This window comes from Manduca sexta, chromosome 23 (assembly GCF_014839805.1).
Source record: "Manduca sexta isolate Smith_Timp_Sample1 chromosome 23, JHU_Msex_v1.0, whole genome shotgun sequence".
NCBI lineage: Eukaryota > Metazoa > Arthropoda > Insecta > Lepidoptera > Sphingidae > Manduca > Manduca sexta.
In genome coordinates, this window is record NC_051137.1 from 14,026,643 (window position 1) to 14,048,391 (window position 21,749).

Consider the following 21,749-nt stretch of genomic DNA (forward strand, 5'->3'; position numbering starts at 1 on the left):
AATCATGGAATGTAACAAATTATATTTAAATAAAATAAAAACAGTGAAAGCAATTGTTTTTGCCATCTTTCTGTTGGTGCAGACACTCTAGAGTGGTATAAAATTATATGTGTCATGATTACTCGTAAATAATTATAATTGTTTTATTTCTTAATAATGCAAAGTTAAGATGTCAGTAGCAAAACTAAATTGTTAAAAATATTTTGACATTTTAAGTTTTTGCACATGAGAGTTGCGATTTTATACCATGCTTTTATACAAAGTAACATTAATTAGGGTATTAGATTTTGTACTGAAGAAATAGAAAGTTCACAAATTTGATTAATATTTGATTAGCAATAACACTAGCCCATATACTGCCCCATTTCTGAGCATGGGTTACACTACTACTGAGACAATTCAGACCTTAGCCTAAAAAGAATAAAATGTAAATTGGTGTGAATTTTATGAGAAACTACATAAAACATTTGGTAAATAATTATTAAGAAATTTCAGGATTCTGGACCTCTTAACAATTTGTGACTTTGCTATCTCAATAACAACCAATGTTCCATACTTAAAACTATTAGTTTCTACCAGTATTAATAGACATGACATGTACAGGATGGTTCTATTGTGTCAAATATTTGCCACTTTGAAACACCATGTACAGTTAAACTTGTTGAATGGAAATTTGGGGTCGAAAAAAATAAATTTGAATTGAAATTATAACATAAAATATTAAGGCGATACCTCAAGGTCCATTTTCATACATTTTGTTTCGGCTTTAATCTGGATAACTAAACAAGTATTGGCAAGTAAAGAATTTAAATTCACGTCTAGTTAGTGATTAGTTCTCGCAGTTGAAAGAAAAACGTAAAAATAATTAATAATCATGGATATTTCGGCCTTTAAAATTTAATATGACGAAATTTTAAAGGCAGAAATATCCATGATTATTAATTATTTTTACATTTTTCTTCAACTGCGAGAACTAATCACTAACTAGACGTGAATTTAAATTCTTTACTTGCCAATACTTGTTTAGTTACCCAGATTAAAGGCGAAACAAAATGTATGAAAATGGACCTTGAGGTATCGCCTTAAGTGTATTCGAAGAATATTATTTAAAATCCGAAGGAACAAAATTATTCACAGGAATTTACTTAAAAAATAACTTCAATTACAATTAATTTGTTTTCTTTTAATAATCTCAATCTTCGTCGATTCTTTTCGATTTAAGATTCCTATTCGCCTCATACGATATATAAAAAAACTAATATAAGCGCTTAGCATTAGAGAAAACTTATATACTTGTAATGTAATTCGGAAATGACAGAACTTTCTGTTGGGTGGTATATGATGTTGCTGATATTAGCGGTGTGAATCGGCTTTCGTATTAAAGCACTATTTATTGGCATAGCATCACGCCTATTTCCCGTTTCAGGGGTGGGCAGAGGTGTAATACAGCTACATTTCGTTTATGTTATTTTTGCAGCCGAATATGTGCGACGAGCAAGCGCGTGCAGACGAGTATCCATAAGATTTCTATGCACCATTAGCCGATTACAGGCTCTTGGTCTAAAATAAGCTACATATGTTAACCCCTGTATGTTACATATCTAGAACGCGCCTGTGAGTCCATATTAATATTTTTTTTGTTTGCTAAAAGTATTACAAAATTAGTTAGTCTTGAAATTATTTGCCTATATTGAGCCTTAAGGCTGACACACCTAGCAAAGCCACAATACATACCGAACAAAAAATATTTATCTTCCGTACAACATCTACTTCCGACCGCGTAGTTTTACGTTTGCAAGAAATTATGCGATGCGACCTAACTGAGTGTGTAAGCCTTTATAACTGGCAAATTCTTGCAGCAATATATTGTGCAAGAACTTCTAGATGCAATTAGACTAGCGGCAACATTGACATACTTCTATACATAACGACTCGCCGCAATCCAGCAAACTTCTTACCCCCTTATTCATAGACGTTTTTTATCGAACGATCGAGTGAGGCTGTGATAACAAGTCTGTTTCTCAGTGCTGACGGCATGGCAGTCTTCGCAGTGCGTAGACGTAGGGCCGTTGTTATTGGCTAATATTGAAATACAGCAATAATAACCAATTACAACGGCCCTATGTCTATTTCTCAGTGCCGTTGGGCACTGAGAAACAGGCTTGTTATCACAGCTTTACTCCGTCCTTAGATAAAAAACGTTTATGAATAAGGGGGTAACTTTACAGGTCATCATTCCCTGAATGTGTACAGTAATAGACAATAGAGCAAATATCGACATTTGCAAGTTTTCTTCATAAATTAAACCTCGCATAAGACTTTACTAATACGAAAGCCGCTTCCCAATCGTCGGACGTTTGACGTTTATCAAGTTTATATTTTGATTGATTTATAGAGTTCCGTTTGATTCGGACTGTAGGACGTGTTGTATTGGACAGCTTTATATTGTAACAAGCATTATATAATGCAGCTATAAAAGTAGAATTGGCTAGAGTGCACCAAATACTTTAGCTGACTTCAAAAAAGGAGTTTAATATTATAAACTTCTTTTTTATTACATTTTAAAGCATTTTTTTTTTTTTTTTGTTGTACTGAGCATATTCATAATGTTCAATGACTGCAAAATTAATAAAAGAAGTGATAAAATATTTCACAGTAAAATCATTTGAGATTACAGGTTTTGATATATCCATAATATATTGTTTATTTTTTTTGTTTGCCATTAACTAAGAGGATGGCTTCCTCTTCCATAGTTTTCACTTACCAAGCCTTATGCAATGACAAAACATTTGATATGCAATGTGACATTTGAAAACAATAACTATATCATTACAAATAATAAAACTGTCCAGTACAATAATTTTTATATAGCTTTATATGGTAATTCGCTATAGACATAGATATATTGTTATTCTTTTGTTTTATATGACTTATATTAAGACTGCGGTGGACGAAGTAACATTAAAGTGCGATTGCTTATTAACTTTGTTGTGTACGATGGCAATAATTTGAAAATTAATTAAAAAAAGCAGGTTAATGATCCAGTAATAATATTTCTTAAAAAAAATTATCTACAGAATACAAAGTAAATAATATAAAAAAGTTAATTTCACAAATAATATTCCAACAATTCATCAGAAATATTTGTTTCTCATTGTAAAATATTTCTCAATTAATCTGTAGACTGATAAAAAAAAGTTAAAACTTTGCTAGTATTAAATTTGAAATCAATGCCATCATATTTTGATTTTATTTATCTGATTAGTAATAAATGACTATGTACAAAACTACTATGTTTAGTGCGGACGGTGTGTGTTTGATTATAAATATAACTTGTTTTCCACGTGTTTATAATAGTGAAAAGCCATTTAATATTTTTATCGTGTGCTATAAGTTTAAAAAAGTCTATTTGACGTAATATCTTTTTATTTTTAGGTTATGTTTTGTTGCATCTGTCATAAATGGCGCCAGTTTCTAACGAGTGTTGCAAGCTCCGAAGTTCGCCCGCCTATATGCCAGTTGATTGTAATTATTATATTATTTTCATTATATAAACCGCTTGAAAAATACTCAGCAGTGTTTTATTTTTCTAACCATGAATTTTTTTTTTAATTTTTTTTTTGTAAGTACAGTAATTTTGAATTGTGGTTAACGCATTTAACATTTATCCGGTACAAGAGATTAACATCTGTTGTTTGTTATTGTTCACCCTTATCAAAGTAAAACTCGACCTGTTATTTCGGAAATAATTAAACTTTACTAGTTTCACAAATATTTCGGAATAAAAACAAAACTTTTCGAAGTATAAAATACTAAAAAAAATCTTTTATCGACTCATGAGCAAGGTGTTATATACGAATAATGAACACCTATATTATAATATTTTTATCGATATAAATACAAAAGGTCGAAAAGTAATTTCTCTTTTATAAACATCTTTCTATATATACTCACATTATCATTCGTGATTACAAATTTGAGGGTAGTTGACAAAATATCTTTCAATTGCTCTGCTAAAATAGTGACAATCATTAAAAACAATGAATATTCCTAAGAAATTCGACAATACACTGAAACGGTCTAAATCATTATGTTCATTGCAAAACGAGCAATCTAATTTCAACTACGCCGAGCTACTCGCGCGCACGGTCAGCGAGTCCTCGATCGATGTGTGTATCGTGAACGACACTTCGGACTCCGATGATGCCGCCGACGTGGTAGATAGTGGTATCGCTGAAAAGAGCATATACGACAGCGATTTACTTGTTTGTTTGGAGCAGAAGATAGACAGACTGAGTGGTATGTACTGTTATCTAGTGGGCATCACTCCGTTTTAAAATCTTTCAGTGGTATGTCATCTTGTTTAGATAGGCTGGAAATCTACCCGGCTGCACAAAAAGGAGGATAATGTTTGTATTGTTAGTCATTCGTTTTATAATATTATTGAGGCTATGTTTGTATTTACCAGAAGTGGAAAATAATCTGCATAAACGTGTAAAAATACGGCAGCCAGAGCTATCTCTTGTTTAAACAATATAAGCTTAATGCAGGAAGACTGGTTTAGTTTTTATGAGTATCCGTTTTGCATTAAACCGCAAGATCATATCGACGATGAAAAGTCGCTTAAAATATGCTAGAAAACAAATATTGTGTAGGTACTACCTATACAAGTAAAGCTGAAAGTATGTAGACCAGTCAAAAAAATATTTGAAATCAATTTCGTATATTTTCATAATATATATTTTTTCTTATTTTTTCTAGACATGTTCCTAGAACAGTGTCGCTTATTGACTACGTTAAAAGAAGAGATATGTAAATCGAAACTCGCAATGGAGAAAACTGAGCATGTTCACAATCAAATATTTACCGACTTATTGAAGAAAGCAATTACACAGAGGTATGCCATTTTTTTTATACGTGCCCGGCAGTGACCCAGTGGATCCAATAAAATGTTGACCGACAAGTGATGATGAAACCTGTTGGATTTGGAGCCACACTAGCTGATCACGGAACGCATATGTGGGCCACTACGACGGGTTGCAACACCTTGTGTACGGTAGTCGCTATCGGGGCGGATATAAAATATATCCTACCAGCAAAATTTTTAAATAACTATTATTTATTATCATTAGTTAAGTATCTCTCGTTGAATAGTATGTAATCGCTTAATAAGATCTTCTTTAAACAGTATAACAATATTTATTATCATTCCCACATTCTTTTACACCATCATTTACAGCTCTCTGTTTACCCATTGGTTACCTTACTGCACTCGCTTTCAGTATCAGAGAACTGAACCTGCCCAAATTGCCTAACACGACGGATAGCGATGGCACGAATCATCAAGCGAAATTGCTGCTGGACGCCATAGAGTCCAATAAGGGTACTTCATTCGGTCGGGAAATCAGAGAAGAACTCATGTCTTTCTTGCAAAGCGAGGTAAACAATCCTGTAACTTAAAGTTTACAATTATCAACCCTATGTCAGCCCCGTAGTTATTAAACTAACCCACTAGACGTGGACTTTCTACACGGAGAGATAAGGACGTTTTTATTCATAGGCGTATTGAGAAGAGGCCCAAGTGGTCCGTGCCCATCCTAGAATTGCATGGCGCCTACAGGATGCTGAGGCTACCTACTATTATTACTATACATTTTTAAAAACAATCAAATTATCATATCTACTCGTATGTACTTACACCAAAGTCATTTGTCTAAGACACAGGCTCTCCCTGGAAAATACTACGCCATTTTTTTTTATTATGCTTGCCAATATAAGGAATATAGGTATTACCTAGGTACTTATCATACAAACTAAAGAGTAAGATAGCAATGCTAATTAGGTAAGCTTACCGTGTTCATTTAATAGCCGTAGCGGAGTCCGATACAATTGTACATTCATTTGTTTCTCTCCAGGAATTGAAAAAGCAGATGGTGAACGCCACAACGGAATCTGTGAAGGATATAGTCGGAGGATGTTTGTCCCGGGACTTTTCTAACTTGTACCTGCCGATCCTGGAGCGGTCCCATCGCCGGTTGGTGACACACGTCAGCCGGGTCATCGAAACTGCCTTCGTAGAACGTAAGCTCTAGTTGATATTAAGGCTAACCATAGAAAAACCTTTAAATCCTTTTGAACTTTATGAAAAAATAGATACAGCCTTTTCATCTGTAAATGTTGTGTTTTCAAATATTTAAATTAAAAAACTGAATCTTTACTCATTTTTCTACATCTTTTTTTCGTTTCAAGTTAATCTCAAGGTGAGAAGTTAATCCATATTGATGCTGACAAAGTTTGAGTGGCCTAAGCTTCTCGAAAGTAGTGTTAATAAAATACCTGATAATCTAATGGCATGCAAGTTAACAGACCTAAGCTATGAAAATGGCTAACAAGTATTGTAATTTTTCTTTTGTATTTAGAACAGAGTAATATCTTACTAGAACAAAATATGAAATCCACCGAGCCTAGCCGTGATCTCCACATGCAAGCAAGCAGCATTACAAATACAAACTTCTTGCTAGAATATTTTTCTAATTATGACGCCTAAATGTCAAAATAAACGTTTATTGCACCAAATAATATAGCGATTTATTACGTGCTTAATAAAAAAGGAAGCATCGATGATTACTATAGGAGGATTCAAGTATTCAATTCTGAATTTACGTATAATGTGTTTTTCGATTATTTTGTATTGCCATTGCTTTATTTACCGCTCAACAGTCATAGATAATATTAGACCCATAAAAATTTACCGTAACTACTACGTCCTACTTTCAACTTTGACACTGGCAAAATCATCGTCTGCCAACGATGGAGCCACAATTAAAAAAATTGAATTGAATTGAATTGAACTGCACCAACTAATATAGCGATTTATTACGTGCTTAATAAAAAAGGAAGCATCGATGATTACTCTAGGAGGATTCAAGTATCGTTGGTAAAGAAATATAAGTTTAGAGCGAGCAAAACGCGTTCATTTAACATCTCTAACTTTTCCAATCTGGTTGCAGTAGAAGAGAACTCTACCGTATTGTCCAAGTCGGTGTACAAAACATCGAGGGTGCTCCGTCGCGCCTTGGAACGACACCAGACCATTCTAGAAGCTGCTTCCGACCCTGGAAAGAGTCTTATAAACACGCTCCAGTGCGCAGTGGAGGAGTATGTCATAATTGTTGTCTTTAGTATTTTCAATTTGGTTTTCATCACACTTTGCACTAAAATCCATTACTTACTCCTACCAACTGACATAAACCAAAGCGAGGAATTTTTATCAAAATACTAAATACCTATTCTAGACTGTCTAGTTGTAAGCAAAAAAACTTATCCAGGCTAGATTATTAAAAGTAGATACTAAATTCAGGTATAGTGTTAAAGCAAAGACAGAGTATGTTCAGCCAGGCAGTTGATTGTAATTAAAACTACTCCTTTGCCGCCCCAGGTTTCTCCACAGCGAGCTAAAACAGTGGAGACAGAAGGTGCTGGACATGTTCTGTTCTCAGTTACAATCAGAACCTCGGGAAGCTCACGCGATGGAGACGTTAGATCTGTCGCCCCCGTGTGACTACGCGCCCGCCAGTCCGCCGCAACCGGCCGATCCAGGACACTCCATTATAGACCAGCTAGTAAGTTCGAAGAAATAAAAAATTCAGCCTGAGTTGGTTTTTTTATTAACTACACAACTTGCTTTAGTAAACATATTATTATTGAATTGTCTTTAATGTATTATTGGGCTGCCTAAAAATAATTAACAAAAATAGATTTTATGTCATGCCTAGTTAAGTCGCTTTTAAAGGGCTGCCGACAGCCACTTAGTAATTGATGGACATCGAATCGGTTTCTGGAGATATCTAATTACTTTCCTCCATAAATATTTATGTGTACGTGAAATGAGAATATTAATCAAAGATGCCTTCGAAACAAGTTAAAATATACATAATTCTTTGACTTCTAGATGCAATCAGCAGAGATCCAAAAACTGATCTCCGAGGGTCATGTGAACCAAGCATTCGAGCAGGCTCTCAATGCTGCCGACCTTTCCCTGGTGATGGCCGCCTGCCGCGCCGTCGACCCTGGAGCAGTGTTCACCTCGCCATGCACCCTCAAGCAGCCTGTACTATTGTCCTTGATTCAACAACTCGCTACTGACATGGTTCACGATACCCAGTTGAAGTGCAGGTAGGTACGAGAATCTTTGTCGTTTGTACGAGAGATTTCGTTTGATATAATGATGAATTGGCCTGTCCGTAACGTGACGAGCCAGTTTCAATCTATGAAATGTATTATCCCTTTCCCTTAATGTTATTATTATTTTTTTAATTTTCCTTTATTTACAGTTATCTAGAAGATGCCATTATCAACCTGAACACAACTCACTCTGACACGCGTGTCCATCTTCCGCTGGTAGTCGGTGAAGTAAAAAAACACCTTTCCAAGTTCCTCTCTTCATATCCAAATCATGTAGCCAGTCGCAGAGTAACGTTGATAATTATGGCTGCGGATAATTTGTTGAAATAATTAGAACTTTAGGTAGGTACAAGTATGTACTAATTTGCGTTTTAGTTTTTGAATAAACTGTTTTGTTTTTCTTGAACCTGTGTTTTATTAAGTAGGTATTTAAATATTTAATAGTAGTGTGCGTATATCTAATAAAATTCTTAGCCTAAGGTCGACATTCTTATCGACTTTTACTAGAAGCGAAATATAATCATACTACATATTCATATTATTATACCAAACCAATGTAAGTATGAAGTAAGCGATCAGCTGCTGTCCCGCCCTGTTGGTGAATCAACCGCTGCTGTTTAGGAGACCTACATACTTCACGATGGGAACTATCCCATATTTATGTTATTCTCTGATGAGAACAATATCGTTTAAATAAAAACCGATTCTACAACTACAATATTCAGTGTAGAGACTAGAAACCGTAGTTTCATTGTAATTATTAAAAAAAATCTTTTTATGTTAATTGTGGAGATTTTCGCATTCTGAGTTCGAATCCAATAATATTTTTCGCGAATAATTTTAAACCAATGAAAGTTGAAAACATTATATAAACAAACACGTAAGAACACAAATTTCACCAATAGGATAATGAAAACGTATTTGTTTATTCCATACAACGAGAACAGAACGTCGAACATCCGCCCATCTGTCAGTTTGTCTCGTTTCTGTCAGAGAGCTTTTTGCATCTTCATTGATTTATAAAAATAAACAAGAATATAATGAGATTTGCATAATAAAGCCATTGAGCAAGATTTAAATCCTAAACTGTTACAGCGGATGTGTATTAAAATGGCCAGCGTACACTTTTTGGTGTTGTTTTTAACATACAATTTATATGGTGTATCGGCGGCGGCGGCTCACAGTCATGGGATGGATAATGTAGAGCGCGAGCTGGACGGTAGCTACAGGCCCCGAGACCACGACCACTACGGGGACTCCGGGCACAACACCGAGTTTGACCACGAGGCCATTTTAGGTGCCCGCCAGCCGGCGTTTTAAAATCTTTTTATTTTGTGACGTTGCGTCCGCAAGCCGCGCGCGACGTAAAGTGTTGCATTTTGCAATGTTAGTCTTGGATAACAGTGGCGATAGGAGCGGCGTGCGATGTCTGTTAAACACGCTTTGTTCGTTTTAGTGCCGTGTATTATCGGGCTGACGTATTATTTCTCTATAGGCAGCGTGAAAGAGAGCGAGGAGTTCGACAAGCTGAGCCCGGAGGAGTCCAAGCGGCGGCTGGAGCTGATGCTACCCAAGATGGACCTCAATGGAGACAAGTTCATTGACCGGTTGGAGCTGAAGGATTGGATTATGAACTCTTTTGAGTGAGTGTTTTTTTAATTCTGGTTGAGTGTTCTTTATTGTTTCTTAAAATTGTTCTCGAAAATCATTGACTGCTAGCAAGTTATTACAAAAGAAGAAAGAGTTACCAAAATAAATGGTGTTATTCATTATATTTATAATGAAGTTAAATACCCAAACACTAGGTAATCTCTTTTTATTATCTTATACCCTTATTTACCTAAACAGCGAGAAGAATAATAAATGAACACAATTTACAGTAAATATAACTGATAAGTTTAACAACAACAAAAAATACCGAACAGATAGTATCCTCCCCTTTTTATCCAAATTAAAACTGCACGGAACTTCTTTATCTGCCCACGAGTAAAAATAATTTAGAGGTATACACATGTTTATATTAATTCTTTATTTTAGTTACATTTGTAACTGTACCCATGCCATATGTTTTCATTTCACACTCACATTCAATTAGCTGATAACAAAATTAGGCTCGGTTGAAAACCATTTTTAATAGTTAAAACGGTAAGACCAATGCTGGTACAAAACATACATACTTTAATATTCTAGTACAGAAATGACCATTAAAAATATTTAAATCATTATGATGTTGAAACATTAATATATGCATAACAAATACACATAAAGATGTGAACAGTTTCGGAGAAGTATTGAAAAACTAATTTCTTTTAGTTTAATGTTTGTAATAAAATTTTATGGTTCTAGTTTGGAATAAGTATGGTAATGTGGAATGAGTACATGTTCAAAGTGTATATAGATTTAAAGCTTTATATCTGCCCAGTAATAGAATATATTGTTTTAAGTTAAATATTGGAATTAAGGCTCTATCCTAATCTAACCATATTTTTAGAAGCTATCTATTTGAAATTATTAGTGAATCTGAATATACACACCCTTATTTCGCGCGTCGTAAATGTATTGAAAGAAAAGAGTATTAAAATATGTCACTCTTTTAATCTCCTTACAATGCTCATGTATTTATTATAAATGTTACTGTCTGTTTAGTCTATGTAAAGTGCATTCACCAGCCTTGTACCAGAAATGTAAATAAATATCTACCCACTTATCATTTCTATTGTTTTTGGTGTGATTCCATATCTTGTGTGACATTGTGTAACTTTGTGACAAATATTACTATGGATATAATTTATGTCTACCATACATAGTTATATATTAGCTAGCTGGGTGAAATGGACAATTTCAATCCTTGTTCTTCTCGCATTAATTGGTGATAATTGAATTTACCATCATGTTTTATGACTATCTCACCTTCATAACTTTAAAACACAAGTTTAGACATAAAAAATATATAAGTATTTACTTAGTAAATAATATGTGTAGAACGTCTAAACTGAGCGTCTAAATATGGAAAATGCGCACGACGAGCCTTCCACAAACACGCGCATTCGACAGATTTGGACGCACGCTTAGATATTTACCAATCCATACTTATCCTTAGTTTCCGTATGTATACTATAAATGCAGTTCACACTGTCTGTCTGTCTGTGACGCTTACACGACAGAGTGACTGAACCGATTTGGATGAAATTTAGAATGGAGATTATTTTGTTTAAATATATTCATTGATTTACAATTTCAATATATATTTCACAATTAAGAATATCTTATGTTTCACAATGTTATACAAATTGGGTGATGTAGGCGGGTGAGCTTCCGCTATTTCATACGTATTTCGTCCCAAGTATGGAGATAGTTTTAGACCCAGGGACATACTTTTTATCTTGGGAAAATAAATAGTGGAACTTGTAGCCCGGAATAACTTTATCACGCGGGCGGAACCGCGATCCAAAGCTATTGTTTATACAATTCTACCCTACACAGTATATTGGTTAATCATAATTCATAGATAATTATTGAAATTCGATAAGCACAAATACTAATATTTCCGACTCCAATTTCGTTGCGGAATAAAGACAAATTAGTTTTCCCTGAGACTCGCCGAGCTTCACCACTCGGTGTCATAAATGCGTGCCACTGCTGATCCTGGCGCACAGGAGTTGTAGTGGTGGGTGTGAGGGCGGGAAAGTCTAAAAAAAACAAGCATAAATACCTTTTTTGAGAACATTAGACTGAGAATTCTATAACAATAGGAATGTAAAATAGTGCAGTTGGTTTAAAATTCACTTGCAGTAACAAACTTGAGAGCCGTCTGTATCCGTCAGACTGAATATTCAAAGGCTTGTTAAATTCAACATGAATAAAATATTTTGGCGCTGGCTTGCCTACATTACGTTTTTTTAATTGAATTTATGTCACGAAATTGTAGTCGACTTAAAATAGGTAGGCCGCCATATTTCTCCCGCAACATCTTCAGCCTGTGTATATTCGGGTTCAACAGGCCGGCATAATTGTGTCGACTGTCGAGGGGTAATCATTTCTCGTCAGTTGACATTCTATTGTACCCCACTCTACTTACCATCAGATCCAGTAGGGTCACTTTGCCGCGCACATATTAAAAAAAAATTATCTATAACTATCGCTAATGTCAAATTTCTAATTACCCTGGCGTACATCCTTCTAACCTGGACACAGTAATGCTCGCGCAATACTTCTTAGCTTCAGATATATTCAAAGAAGTTTTGCTTACTTTAAAGGATTCTCGTAAACGAGAAATCTTGGTAGTAAGCGTCACATCAACTCGTTTGCTTATTATTAGACTCAAGGCGAGATTGCAGATAAACCGCATAGATTTACAACAATGCCCACGTGTTCTCAGAACTGAGAATTTAACGGAAAATGTCATTTACCTGGATTTCTTTGCGTTAGTTTACCTTTGTTGCGAGCTTTTGTGTGACTAACACGCATGTGTTCTTTAATCCATTAAGCATCGGAATGTTTGCCGGCAAACATGACAGCTACCTATATGACATTTACGTCTGTCACGGGATTATAACCTTATATACTACATAATACGTTTTAAATATTTTAGAGTTTGTCACGTTTTTATACGGTCACAGTAGAGTGAGCCCACTTCACCTGATAGTAACTGGTATAGGGTCCAATAGAATGTCGACTGACGAGAGATGATTACCCCTCGACAGTCGGCACAATTATGCCGGCCTGTTAGAACTGGATATACACAGGCTGATCTCGGAACATGACACATACGTGGGCCACTATGGTGGGTTTTAACACTTTGTGTACGGTGGTCGCTATCCGGACGAATATAAAATATATCCTACCACCAGCATTGGCAATACAATATCTAGTTTACCACTTAAATAATGATTCCTATTGCGAACGATGTGAAGTACAGATTTCTGGTTAGTTCTATATTCTCATTTATCTAAGCTACGCGACGATATGGAGGGAAAGCGAGATATGACACAGATTCATACTATTAGCTCTTGCGATAGCAGTGGGATCGTCAACTTATTACGTTTCAGATTTTTAAGTTATAGCATACATGGTCTTTGTAGTTTGTTAGTAAGGCATTTTATAAATTGGAGAAAACTGATGTTTTGTGATACTTAAAATTTAATATTGTTATTCGTATTCTATATTGTAGCCAGTGTAACTACAGGATGGCGAGCGCAGTGGAATACCAAACTATACTTTGTAATTCAATGTGTTGGATGGTGTTTCTACTGTTAATGAGCGGTCGTATCGCTTACCATCAAGCGAAAGGCAAGCTCGTCTCGTCATTCAAAGCAATAAAATAGAATTATCTTTATAATCCACTTCTGCATACCTCATTGAGAGTACATACTTGTATCTAAAAAGGCCGAGAGTCATCTGTCATAATTCCTAGCGCATGCAGACAGTTATGACGTACTATAAATAACACTGGGCGCATTGTACGCCTGACTGCTTGACTCATGAGGTTAATAATATACGTCTATAGTGAGATTAAAAAGGCTACCGTTCACGAGCTGCCGATAGCTTTATCAGTGGGGAATTGAAAATAAAACAACACGTGCGCGGTTAAGATTCTGCACGCGAAGTATCGTGAGTGGCTTTTTAATGATGTAGGCAAGGGTTCTTTGAAATGGTTGGTCTTTTTAGCATTTGCATTATTTTATACGATTATCGTGATGTTTTTAAGAATTATATACGATGATTTCATAATAATGTTTATTTTCAAATTTCTTACATGACTTGATAAAAGATAAATTTATTTTCGCATAATTTTGTACCTACATAATATAAGTTCCGGTTAGCCATGAACAAGGAAAGGTTCAAGGAATTGACTGCCAACCTTCAGTAATAAAGAGGCACCTGAAGAAGAAGAAGAATATAAATTACTTTGAGGACACTCGCCGACACTGCTCTATAAGCCACATTGCCGATATTACTTTATCTTTTCCCTTTTTGTTCTGACTAACTTATATGAGTTTTTTTTTTGTCATTTTTGATATAATCTTTTTAAAAGCCTGCATGTTTTTATTTATTTACGATTTTGTCTGTTTGCCACCAGGAAGCTGTCCATTGAGGAGGCGCACGAGCGGCTGACGGAGGCGGATGACAACCGCGACGGCGTCCTCACCTGGTCTGAGTACCTGCAGGACGCGTTCGGGGTTGATACGGAAGAGGAGATTGGCCAGGAGGACATCACCGACTCTGGCATGGTACGGGTACGCATTGTTTGTATTATTAATGCGGAGAGGTGCATGTCCAATGCGGAGACGTGCATGTCCAATGCGGAAGTTATTGGTTATATGTATTTCTTTTTTTAGGTGCTTTTTCTGATATTGGGTTTAAGATGCGGTATATTTATTTTTTGGAATTAACTCATGCGTATAATTCCAGCTGTTACAAGAGGAGAAGGCAATGTGGGCGGCCGCGGACAAGGATGGCGACGGAATACTCGACGCACGCGAGTTCGAGGTGCGGACTTAATAATTATTGTAACGGAAACATTTCATTTTTAATATCTTTCTAAATGTCTTTAATCTTGATATGAGACGATTATCTCCAAAAGTGAAACCTAAAAAAATTAATAAAACATTTACGTGCATTTTACAAAAAAACATAAATTATTGTTTATGGAAAGCATCATAGGATTGTTGACGATGTGCAGGTATTCAGCAACCCGGAGGAGCATGCGGTGATGCACCCGTTCCTGGTGAACCAGACCCTGAGGGAGAAGGACGCCAACAAGGACGGCGTCGTTGACTTCGAGGAATACATCGGAGAAAGGGGTAAGTTCTATATGAATTTACGTCTTACCCCTATGTAATAAAGATGTACAGTTGCCACGCGAGCTCCGAGGAAATTAAAGGATATATATTTGGTACTAGCGACCCGCCCCGGCTCCGCACGGGTGCAATACTGATACTAAATACACTACAGAAAAACTGTGAACGTTGTATATAAAAACATAGCGGCCCGCTCTGGCTTCGCACGGATATAACATAACAAAATAACAGTATTTCTCCACTATTTAATGGATGTTATTATACATATAAACCTTCCTCTTGAATCACTCTATCTATTAAAAAACCGCATCAAAATCCGTTGCGTAGTTTTAAAGATTTAAGCACACATAGGGACAGAGAAAGCGACTTTGTTTTATACTATGTAGTGATTATGTGCTTATAACCAATGGCCATTCAACCAACTTTAAATATAAATTATACAATAATTACGCTACTAGTCTGTAAAGTGAAAATGAATAATACGAAGTCGACATTAGAGTATTCTCTTGCTAAGGACAACTTCGGCACGCAGTCCCGGGCCGAGCGCCGGGATTCTGAAGAGTTCACGCGCGGACTACAGCATTTTTTACTAACTGTATCATGCTTTAGTTATATTGGGGTCCGAGTGTCGTGTTGAGATCTCTTTCGAACCTTAGCTCTGGTCGGATAAAGTGATAATGGGTTTTTTATCTCAGCATCAAGCCTGTAGCACTATGTACTTTAATTACTCTCCTATCTGATATAATAATAATATCAGCCCTGTGTATATTGTCCCACCGCTGGGCACGAGCCTCCTCTACTACTGAAGGGGATTAGTCCTCATTGCAACACGCTGATCTCAAAATGTAAATAATCTTCACACACGTTCAATATTCCCGTAGAGAACTTCTCCGGTATGCAGGTTTCTTACGATGTTTTCCTTCACCGTTAAAGCAAGCGATAATTCACAGAATACACACATCATTTTAGAAAAGTCAGAGGTGTGTGCCCTTGGGTCTCAAACATTCACCTCGACAGTCCGTTCCACTTACAACTAGGCTATCGCCATCGATATAATAAATATGTACTATGTAGATACTAGATTTGGCGTTCCCAACATTCACTGTATTCAACTGAATTGAACTGACATCCATTCAAACTGATTTTAGTATGGTGTCCATATTTATGTTTGTGGTTGTGTATTAGTGAAATAAGTAAAATAATTTGTTGTTCAAGTGAATAAATAGGTTATAACAGTGACGTTGTGGTTGCCATGTTAGTTCAGATGCTGAACAAATAGTTTATATGGAGGTTCGTGTCTATAGAATATACGTCAATGGCTATCGCTATATCTGATATAATTCTTCAATAATTACTGAAGAAATACCACACTCTGCCACACCCTGTATAATGTACACCATTGTATAATGTGCATATAAACTTGTACATTTTGTATATCTCAATCTAGAACCTAGATTAATCCAACCCAAATTCTAGTCCATTCAAATGAAGACAATTGATCCACGACGATTAATTAAACTCTATTGGTATTGTTTAAACGAATCAGTAATGCATGCACGTTTAATGTTGTGTGGGTGACGTGTGAGGTAACAAGAAGATGATATTACATACGGAACGTAAGTCGAGATGGTTTTGAGCTGTGCAATATTTTTTTTCCACTGGTCCCCAATGGTGGAGGCAGAGGCTAAAATATGACCATATTTTATTATTTTTCTACTCACGTTATTATCAGATGAGATTACTGTGTTGTGGTTATAGCGGGTGATAGGAGATAGAATTAAAAAAAAGACACCTGTCCAGACGATCTGTATTATTATAGCTGAAGAGTTTGTTTGTTTGTTTGAATGCGCTAATCTCAGGAACTACGAAACCGATTATGATTTTTTTTTCACTAACAAAAAAGTATATTACTCCTAAGTGCTATAGGCTACTTTTTATCCCGAAAAAACTATATCACGCGAGCGAAACCGCAGCCAAAACCTAGTACTTATATACAATGTTATTGATCGTGTATCATCGACCAGGGTCGCAGCAAGACAAGGCGTGGCTGGTGGCGGAGAAGGACAAGTTCGACCACGAGCTGGACTCCAACAAAGACGGCGTGCTGGACGCGCAGGAGGTACACGCGTGGGTCATACCCGTCAACGAGTGAGTATTATTATATACTTAAGGTACAGAGACCTAACCAGCTTGCTGACCGATCGCAGTGGTCCTTATTCGAAATTGTTTAATTTCGCTGATCACTTTCGGCCGTTTTGAATAATCGATCCCAATCTCAATCTTCAATCTGATTCCGGGAATGAACCGATTAAGATAAGTCATTTGAAAGAAGGAAAAAAAATCTGTTCTCATTAGTCAATTTTTTAAATAGATCTAATTAAGCTTCTCATTCTCTCGACATGATAGTTTTTATTATAATAAATGTGTCCCAATCTGACTTTCAATGCTAACAAAGATAAAAAGTTCTCAACATGGATACAAATAATACGCATTTGATACCAGTTTTATGTTCATCATGAATTCGTGACTTACCAACGTCGTGTACCCATCGATGTATAAAATTTATCGCACCACAAACTTATAAAATGGGTCATAACTATGAGCTGTAAATAAACATTTACATTACTATACTTTTGTTTCTAAGGTGTATATTATATAAACATATTTTTTAATACTCGATAAATCGGTGGTGTTGTTATTACTAACGCCACCGCTCTGAAGTGGCAGGTTTGAATCCCGACTAGGGCAAAATTTGGGGTTTTCATCTTGGATCAGCTCAGTGTCTGAAATTTGGACTTGTTAGGGTCGCCCCCTTTCACATCGGAAGAAACAAACACATAAGTAGATGCCTTCATTGCTCTCTGTTCCTGTCTACCCCGTCGACGATAAAGAGGTTATGTTATATATTGTCTATACTAATAAGAGCCATCATTAATATTAAAACAAAAAACACACATCACGTATTTATATCCTAAGAGATATGCAGAGGCGCAACCAAGACACCGAGTTTTCGCCAAGTGTGTTCCGTCCCATGATGTGACAGGAGGCGACCCTCTTGCCATATCGGGCACAAATTCCAGACTCCGGACTGATACTGAGCAGAAAAACCCAAATATAACTTTACCCCAACCGGTATTCGAATCCAGAACAAAATACATTCAGTACAATTGCCACCGGCAATAACATTACGGCGCCTGTTACAGAGAAATAGCCGCCGAGGAAGTCGACCACTTATTCTCCCTCACCGACGACAACCACGACGATCTGCTGTCCTACGACGAGATCCTGGACCATCACGACGTGTTCGTCGGCAGCGAGGCGTCCAACTACGGCGACCTGAGGGACCACTGGGACGACGACGAACTGTAAGGGAGCGACGCACAAGGCGAGGGGTTCTAATATAGATCTATAGTCTACGTATTAAGGTGCATAATACCATATCAACGGTTGAAAGGCTAATTAGACTTGGCGATATTTTTCAGCGAAAATTTTTAACTAGTTTAAAAAAACTAGTTTAAGTCAATTAGCCTTTAACCGTCGATTTAAAATTATCGTCACAATAAAAATGTTTATCCGGTTAGGAAAAGGCATAATAGTGTTGATTGGAGAGGGATTATCGCTCGTCAATCGATACTCGGAACGCCACACCATATCATCATGTGCATTTGAATCTGTGCTGTGCTTAAGTAAACGAGTCAACTATGTTGGTCGAAATGAACCCCCTCCTCAAAAACATCCTGTATATAGCGCCAATTAACTATTAGAAATATTTCCCTGGTGTCATAATGCACGCCAAATTCCTTACAAGGCGTAGATAAATTCTACTTGAAAGATTCTAAACAATATTGTAATTCTCTATGATAAACGAGCATTCCCCGTGGTTTTAAAACGGAATCGTTAGTATTAGTCGTGGATCCTAATTTAATACGATCAGGCAGATTTTTGATTTGAAAAATTCTTACATATGACATGTATTGACGTTTTCCAGCGTTAAAGATTCCGCGTGGAATGTAAATTGTTATCGAGAATTCAGGCCGTAGATCTAGCCTTGTTTGGACACATGCCTTATGTAGTTATTTATAAGGTCTAATACATCCCCGTTGTATTTGATAGTAAATGTATATTTAACGGTAATAATACTTAATTCGATGTATTTGGGACACCCTTTAACCAAATTTTCTAATTCAAGACTACCTATATGGTGGCCCAAAATAATTATTTTATTAACTTTAAAAATAGGAAATTTTTAACCAGTATGTCATAGGTACTTAACCTTAATCTGCAACAATTCACGCGAAACATGTTCCTCACCATGTTGAGCAACACATGGAGCTTTTGTTCCGGTGTTTTAAATTTTTCCTAATGCCAACATTGTGCCGTTGGTAAAGCATGTTGAACGTGACTGTTGCGCGACATTTGTCTAAATACATTAACTATGGCCTAAATACGTATTGGTGCTACGTATGCGCCAACGTGGCGAATTTAGAATATTTCTTCCATATAAGTAGTTCAGAATTGTGCTAATTATAATATTTGAAAATTCAATCTGTTAGATGAACTGCATGCTGCCTAAACAACAACTGCACATCACTTGCAGTCGGTTTACACTGTATATATTAAAATACGACAGTAGCCAAGTTTATACAATAATCTAAATCTAAAGTAGTCGATTACAGTGCAAGTTGATTCAGTAAGTCATGCAGTTTGTCTAACAACATTGCAAAACCTTGTAGTATCCAATAATGAAATAGTTATCAGATCTCAAGTATAATACTGCCATTTTGATGTCTCCAATCTCCACCCTGAAATAGATTTAACATTTCAAAATATTAATTGTAAATTTTATAAACTTTGTTATTAGTTATAACCCCGTTTAAAAGTTCACACGCACAATCATTAGATACTAGTCAAAATACGTGCATGTTACTTTAACTTAGGTTTTTAAAGTTGCGAACTATAGAAAATCCCCTTTATTCTTAGACGTTTTTTATCGGACGGAGCATTGCTATGATAGCGAGTCTGTTTCTCAGTGTTGACGACATGGCAGCCTTCGCAGTGCGTAGACACAGGGCCGTTGTGATTGGCTAATATAGAGATACAACATTACTCCGTCCTTAGATAAAAAACGTCTGTGAATAAAGGGGAATATGTATTAATTTGTGATCAACGTGTAGTCAAACTTAAATGCAGTACGTTTGCCAATTATGTAGAATATTCTGACCAGCAAAATTATAAATCTCGCCATATGGTATTCATCATATGTACTACAACGTTAAAACTAAAATGCGAAAGTGGCGCCCTGTAAGCAGGTTTATTTTTCTTGGTCAAACTATACTGCTAAAGGCTAATGTGCGCTTTGAAAAAGTACGTTCTAAACAAGAGTTATAAATATTCATAAACATTTGTATGCAGTGGTGGTCTTAATTAACCCCAGGCTCGGCAGGTGATTTTAAAAGCCATTTTTACCAGATTGCTTAACGAAGGTAATGTATTCATTTCTTTATCCTCCTTGGAGTCATCAGGCCCTGAGCGGCCCTCATTTGTCACTTTCTAAGATCGCCATTGTTTATATGCATGGTTTAGCTATATTTGTCGTACGACATGAGCTATTTCCCGGAAAAAAATATAAAAAATAAATCTTTGTACACTTAAATAGATTAGTTTCCTAACATATCTGATGTCAATAAATAGGCATGTTTATTGTGGAAATAAATAGCACACTGATTTCTTGTTTACACGAATTTTTAGACATTGAAAGTCTTCGAATCTTCGTGTCGAAGTCTTTGAAACGTCGGGAGAAATGTATAATATACAAACCGATAAAATGCGCAAGTGTTTATTTCATTAAATAGCACACTTTATTTATCAATTTAATCCTTAGAAAGCAATTGAAATCCCATCTATTATCCCAAGGAGGGATCAATAACCGATTTCTTTGTGTAAATTATTGTATGATAGAAATTGTTATCAGTTAAATTCATTGATTTAATATTTTATAAAATACATTTGTAAGCAGAAAAATAATCTAGATGACGTGTATAATGTCACATGGCATTTATTAATTCAAAGTTCTATGTGCTCCATGAAATTATGTACGTGTTATATTTTGTAGCAGTTGTAGTTCTATAGGCAAGTTTTAAAATTCATTGCTATTTGTTTCCATATCTAGTGCCATAATTGTCTGTAACGTGTACTTATAATGGAGACCAAACGTGAATCTTTAGTTGTATTGTGTACGTGTTATACTAACTAATTAAATGAATTTATTTATTATATTTTGTTTATTTTACGTCTTCTCTTTAGTCATTTTGACATTGCGTTAATAGAAGAAAATATTATATACTTGATTTGGGGGCAGCTGAAAGTCGTCGAATTAACGAAAGGCTTAAACCTTGCAAGGCATAAGCACTATTAGCGTAAGTTCTAGGGTGGGCACAGGCTAGCATTGCCGTAGGAAGCGGATTATTTTGAACTAGATTGTGAACTGATATAACTATTGCTAGTATATTATTGCGTGACGAATACATCTACTTATGTGCGACAGACTTCGCAATATTCGCTCCGTGGCTCTCAGGGTCGCGCCACGAAGTAGCCGCTCGAGCACCGCTTACTTTTTGTGTCAGTAGCGATGAGTGAACGAGACGATATATGGGGGAATAACAAGAACGCCGGACACACAGCAGGGGCCTTATTCTCTATCCCGCACGTTATTTTCACAGTGTGTAACAAGCACGTAACACAACGCATCATGTTTAGGACTATAGA

At 36.0% G+C, this 21,749-nt stretch overlaps 2 protein-coding genes across 4 annotated transcripts; both read left to right on the forward strand.

The window, feature by feature from the left end:
* The first annotated feature begins 3,958 nt into the window (after window positions 1-3,958).
* Window positions 3,959-8,590, forward strand: LOC115445359 (enhancer of mRNA-decapping protein 4). Of its 2 annotated transcripts, none has more exons than XM_030171594.2 (8): window positions 3,959-4,299; window positions 4,762-4,897; window positions 5,283-5,439; window positions 5,916-6,081; window positions 7,014-7,158; window positions 7,439-7,622; window positions 7,952-8,175; window positions 8,334-8,590. In XM_030171594.2, exons 1-8 carry the CDS (start codon window positions 4,041-4,043, stop codon window positions 8,512-8,514), a joined length of 1,452 nt encoding a protein of 483 aa, XP_030027454.1. In that variant the 5' UTR covers window positions 3,959-4,040; the 3' UTR covers window positions 8,515-8,590. The 2 variants fall into 2 exon arrangements, with proteins under 2 accessions (XP_030027454.1, XP_030027453.1); XM_030171593.2 differs by having other exon boundaries at window positions 3,961-4,299; window positions 7,011-7,158.
* Window positions 8,591-9,141: 551 nt separating this feature from the next.
* Window positions 9,142-21,257, forward strand: LOC115445334 (reticulocalbin-2). 2 transcript variants are annotated; one of them, XM_030171562.2, is made up of 7 exons: window positions 9,142-9,481; window positions 9,680-9,827; window positions 14,264-14,420; window positions 14,596-14,673; window positions 14,867-14,987; window positions 17,009-17,132; window positions 18,188-21,257. In XM_030171562.2, the coding sequence occupies exons 1-7, from the start codon at window positions 9,283-9,285 to the stop codon at window positions 18,351-18,353; spliced, it is 993 nt and encodes a 330-aa protein (XP_030027422.1). In that variant the 5' UTR covers window positions 9,142-9,282; the 3' UTR covers window positions 18,354-21,257. The 2 variants fall into 2 exon arrangements, with proteins under 2 accessions (XP_030027422.1, XP_030027423.1); XM_030171563.2 differs by having other exon boundaries at window positions 9,143-9,481; window positions 14,264-14,414.
* Window positions 21,258-21,749: the final 492 nt, after the last annotated feature.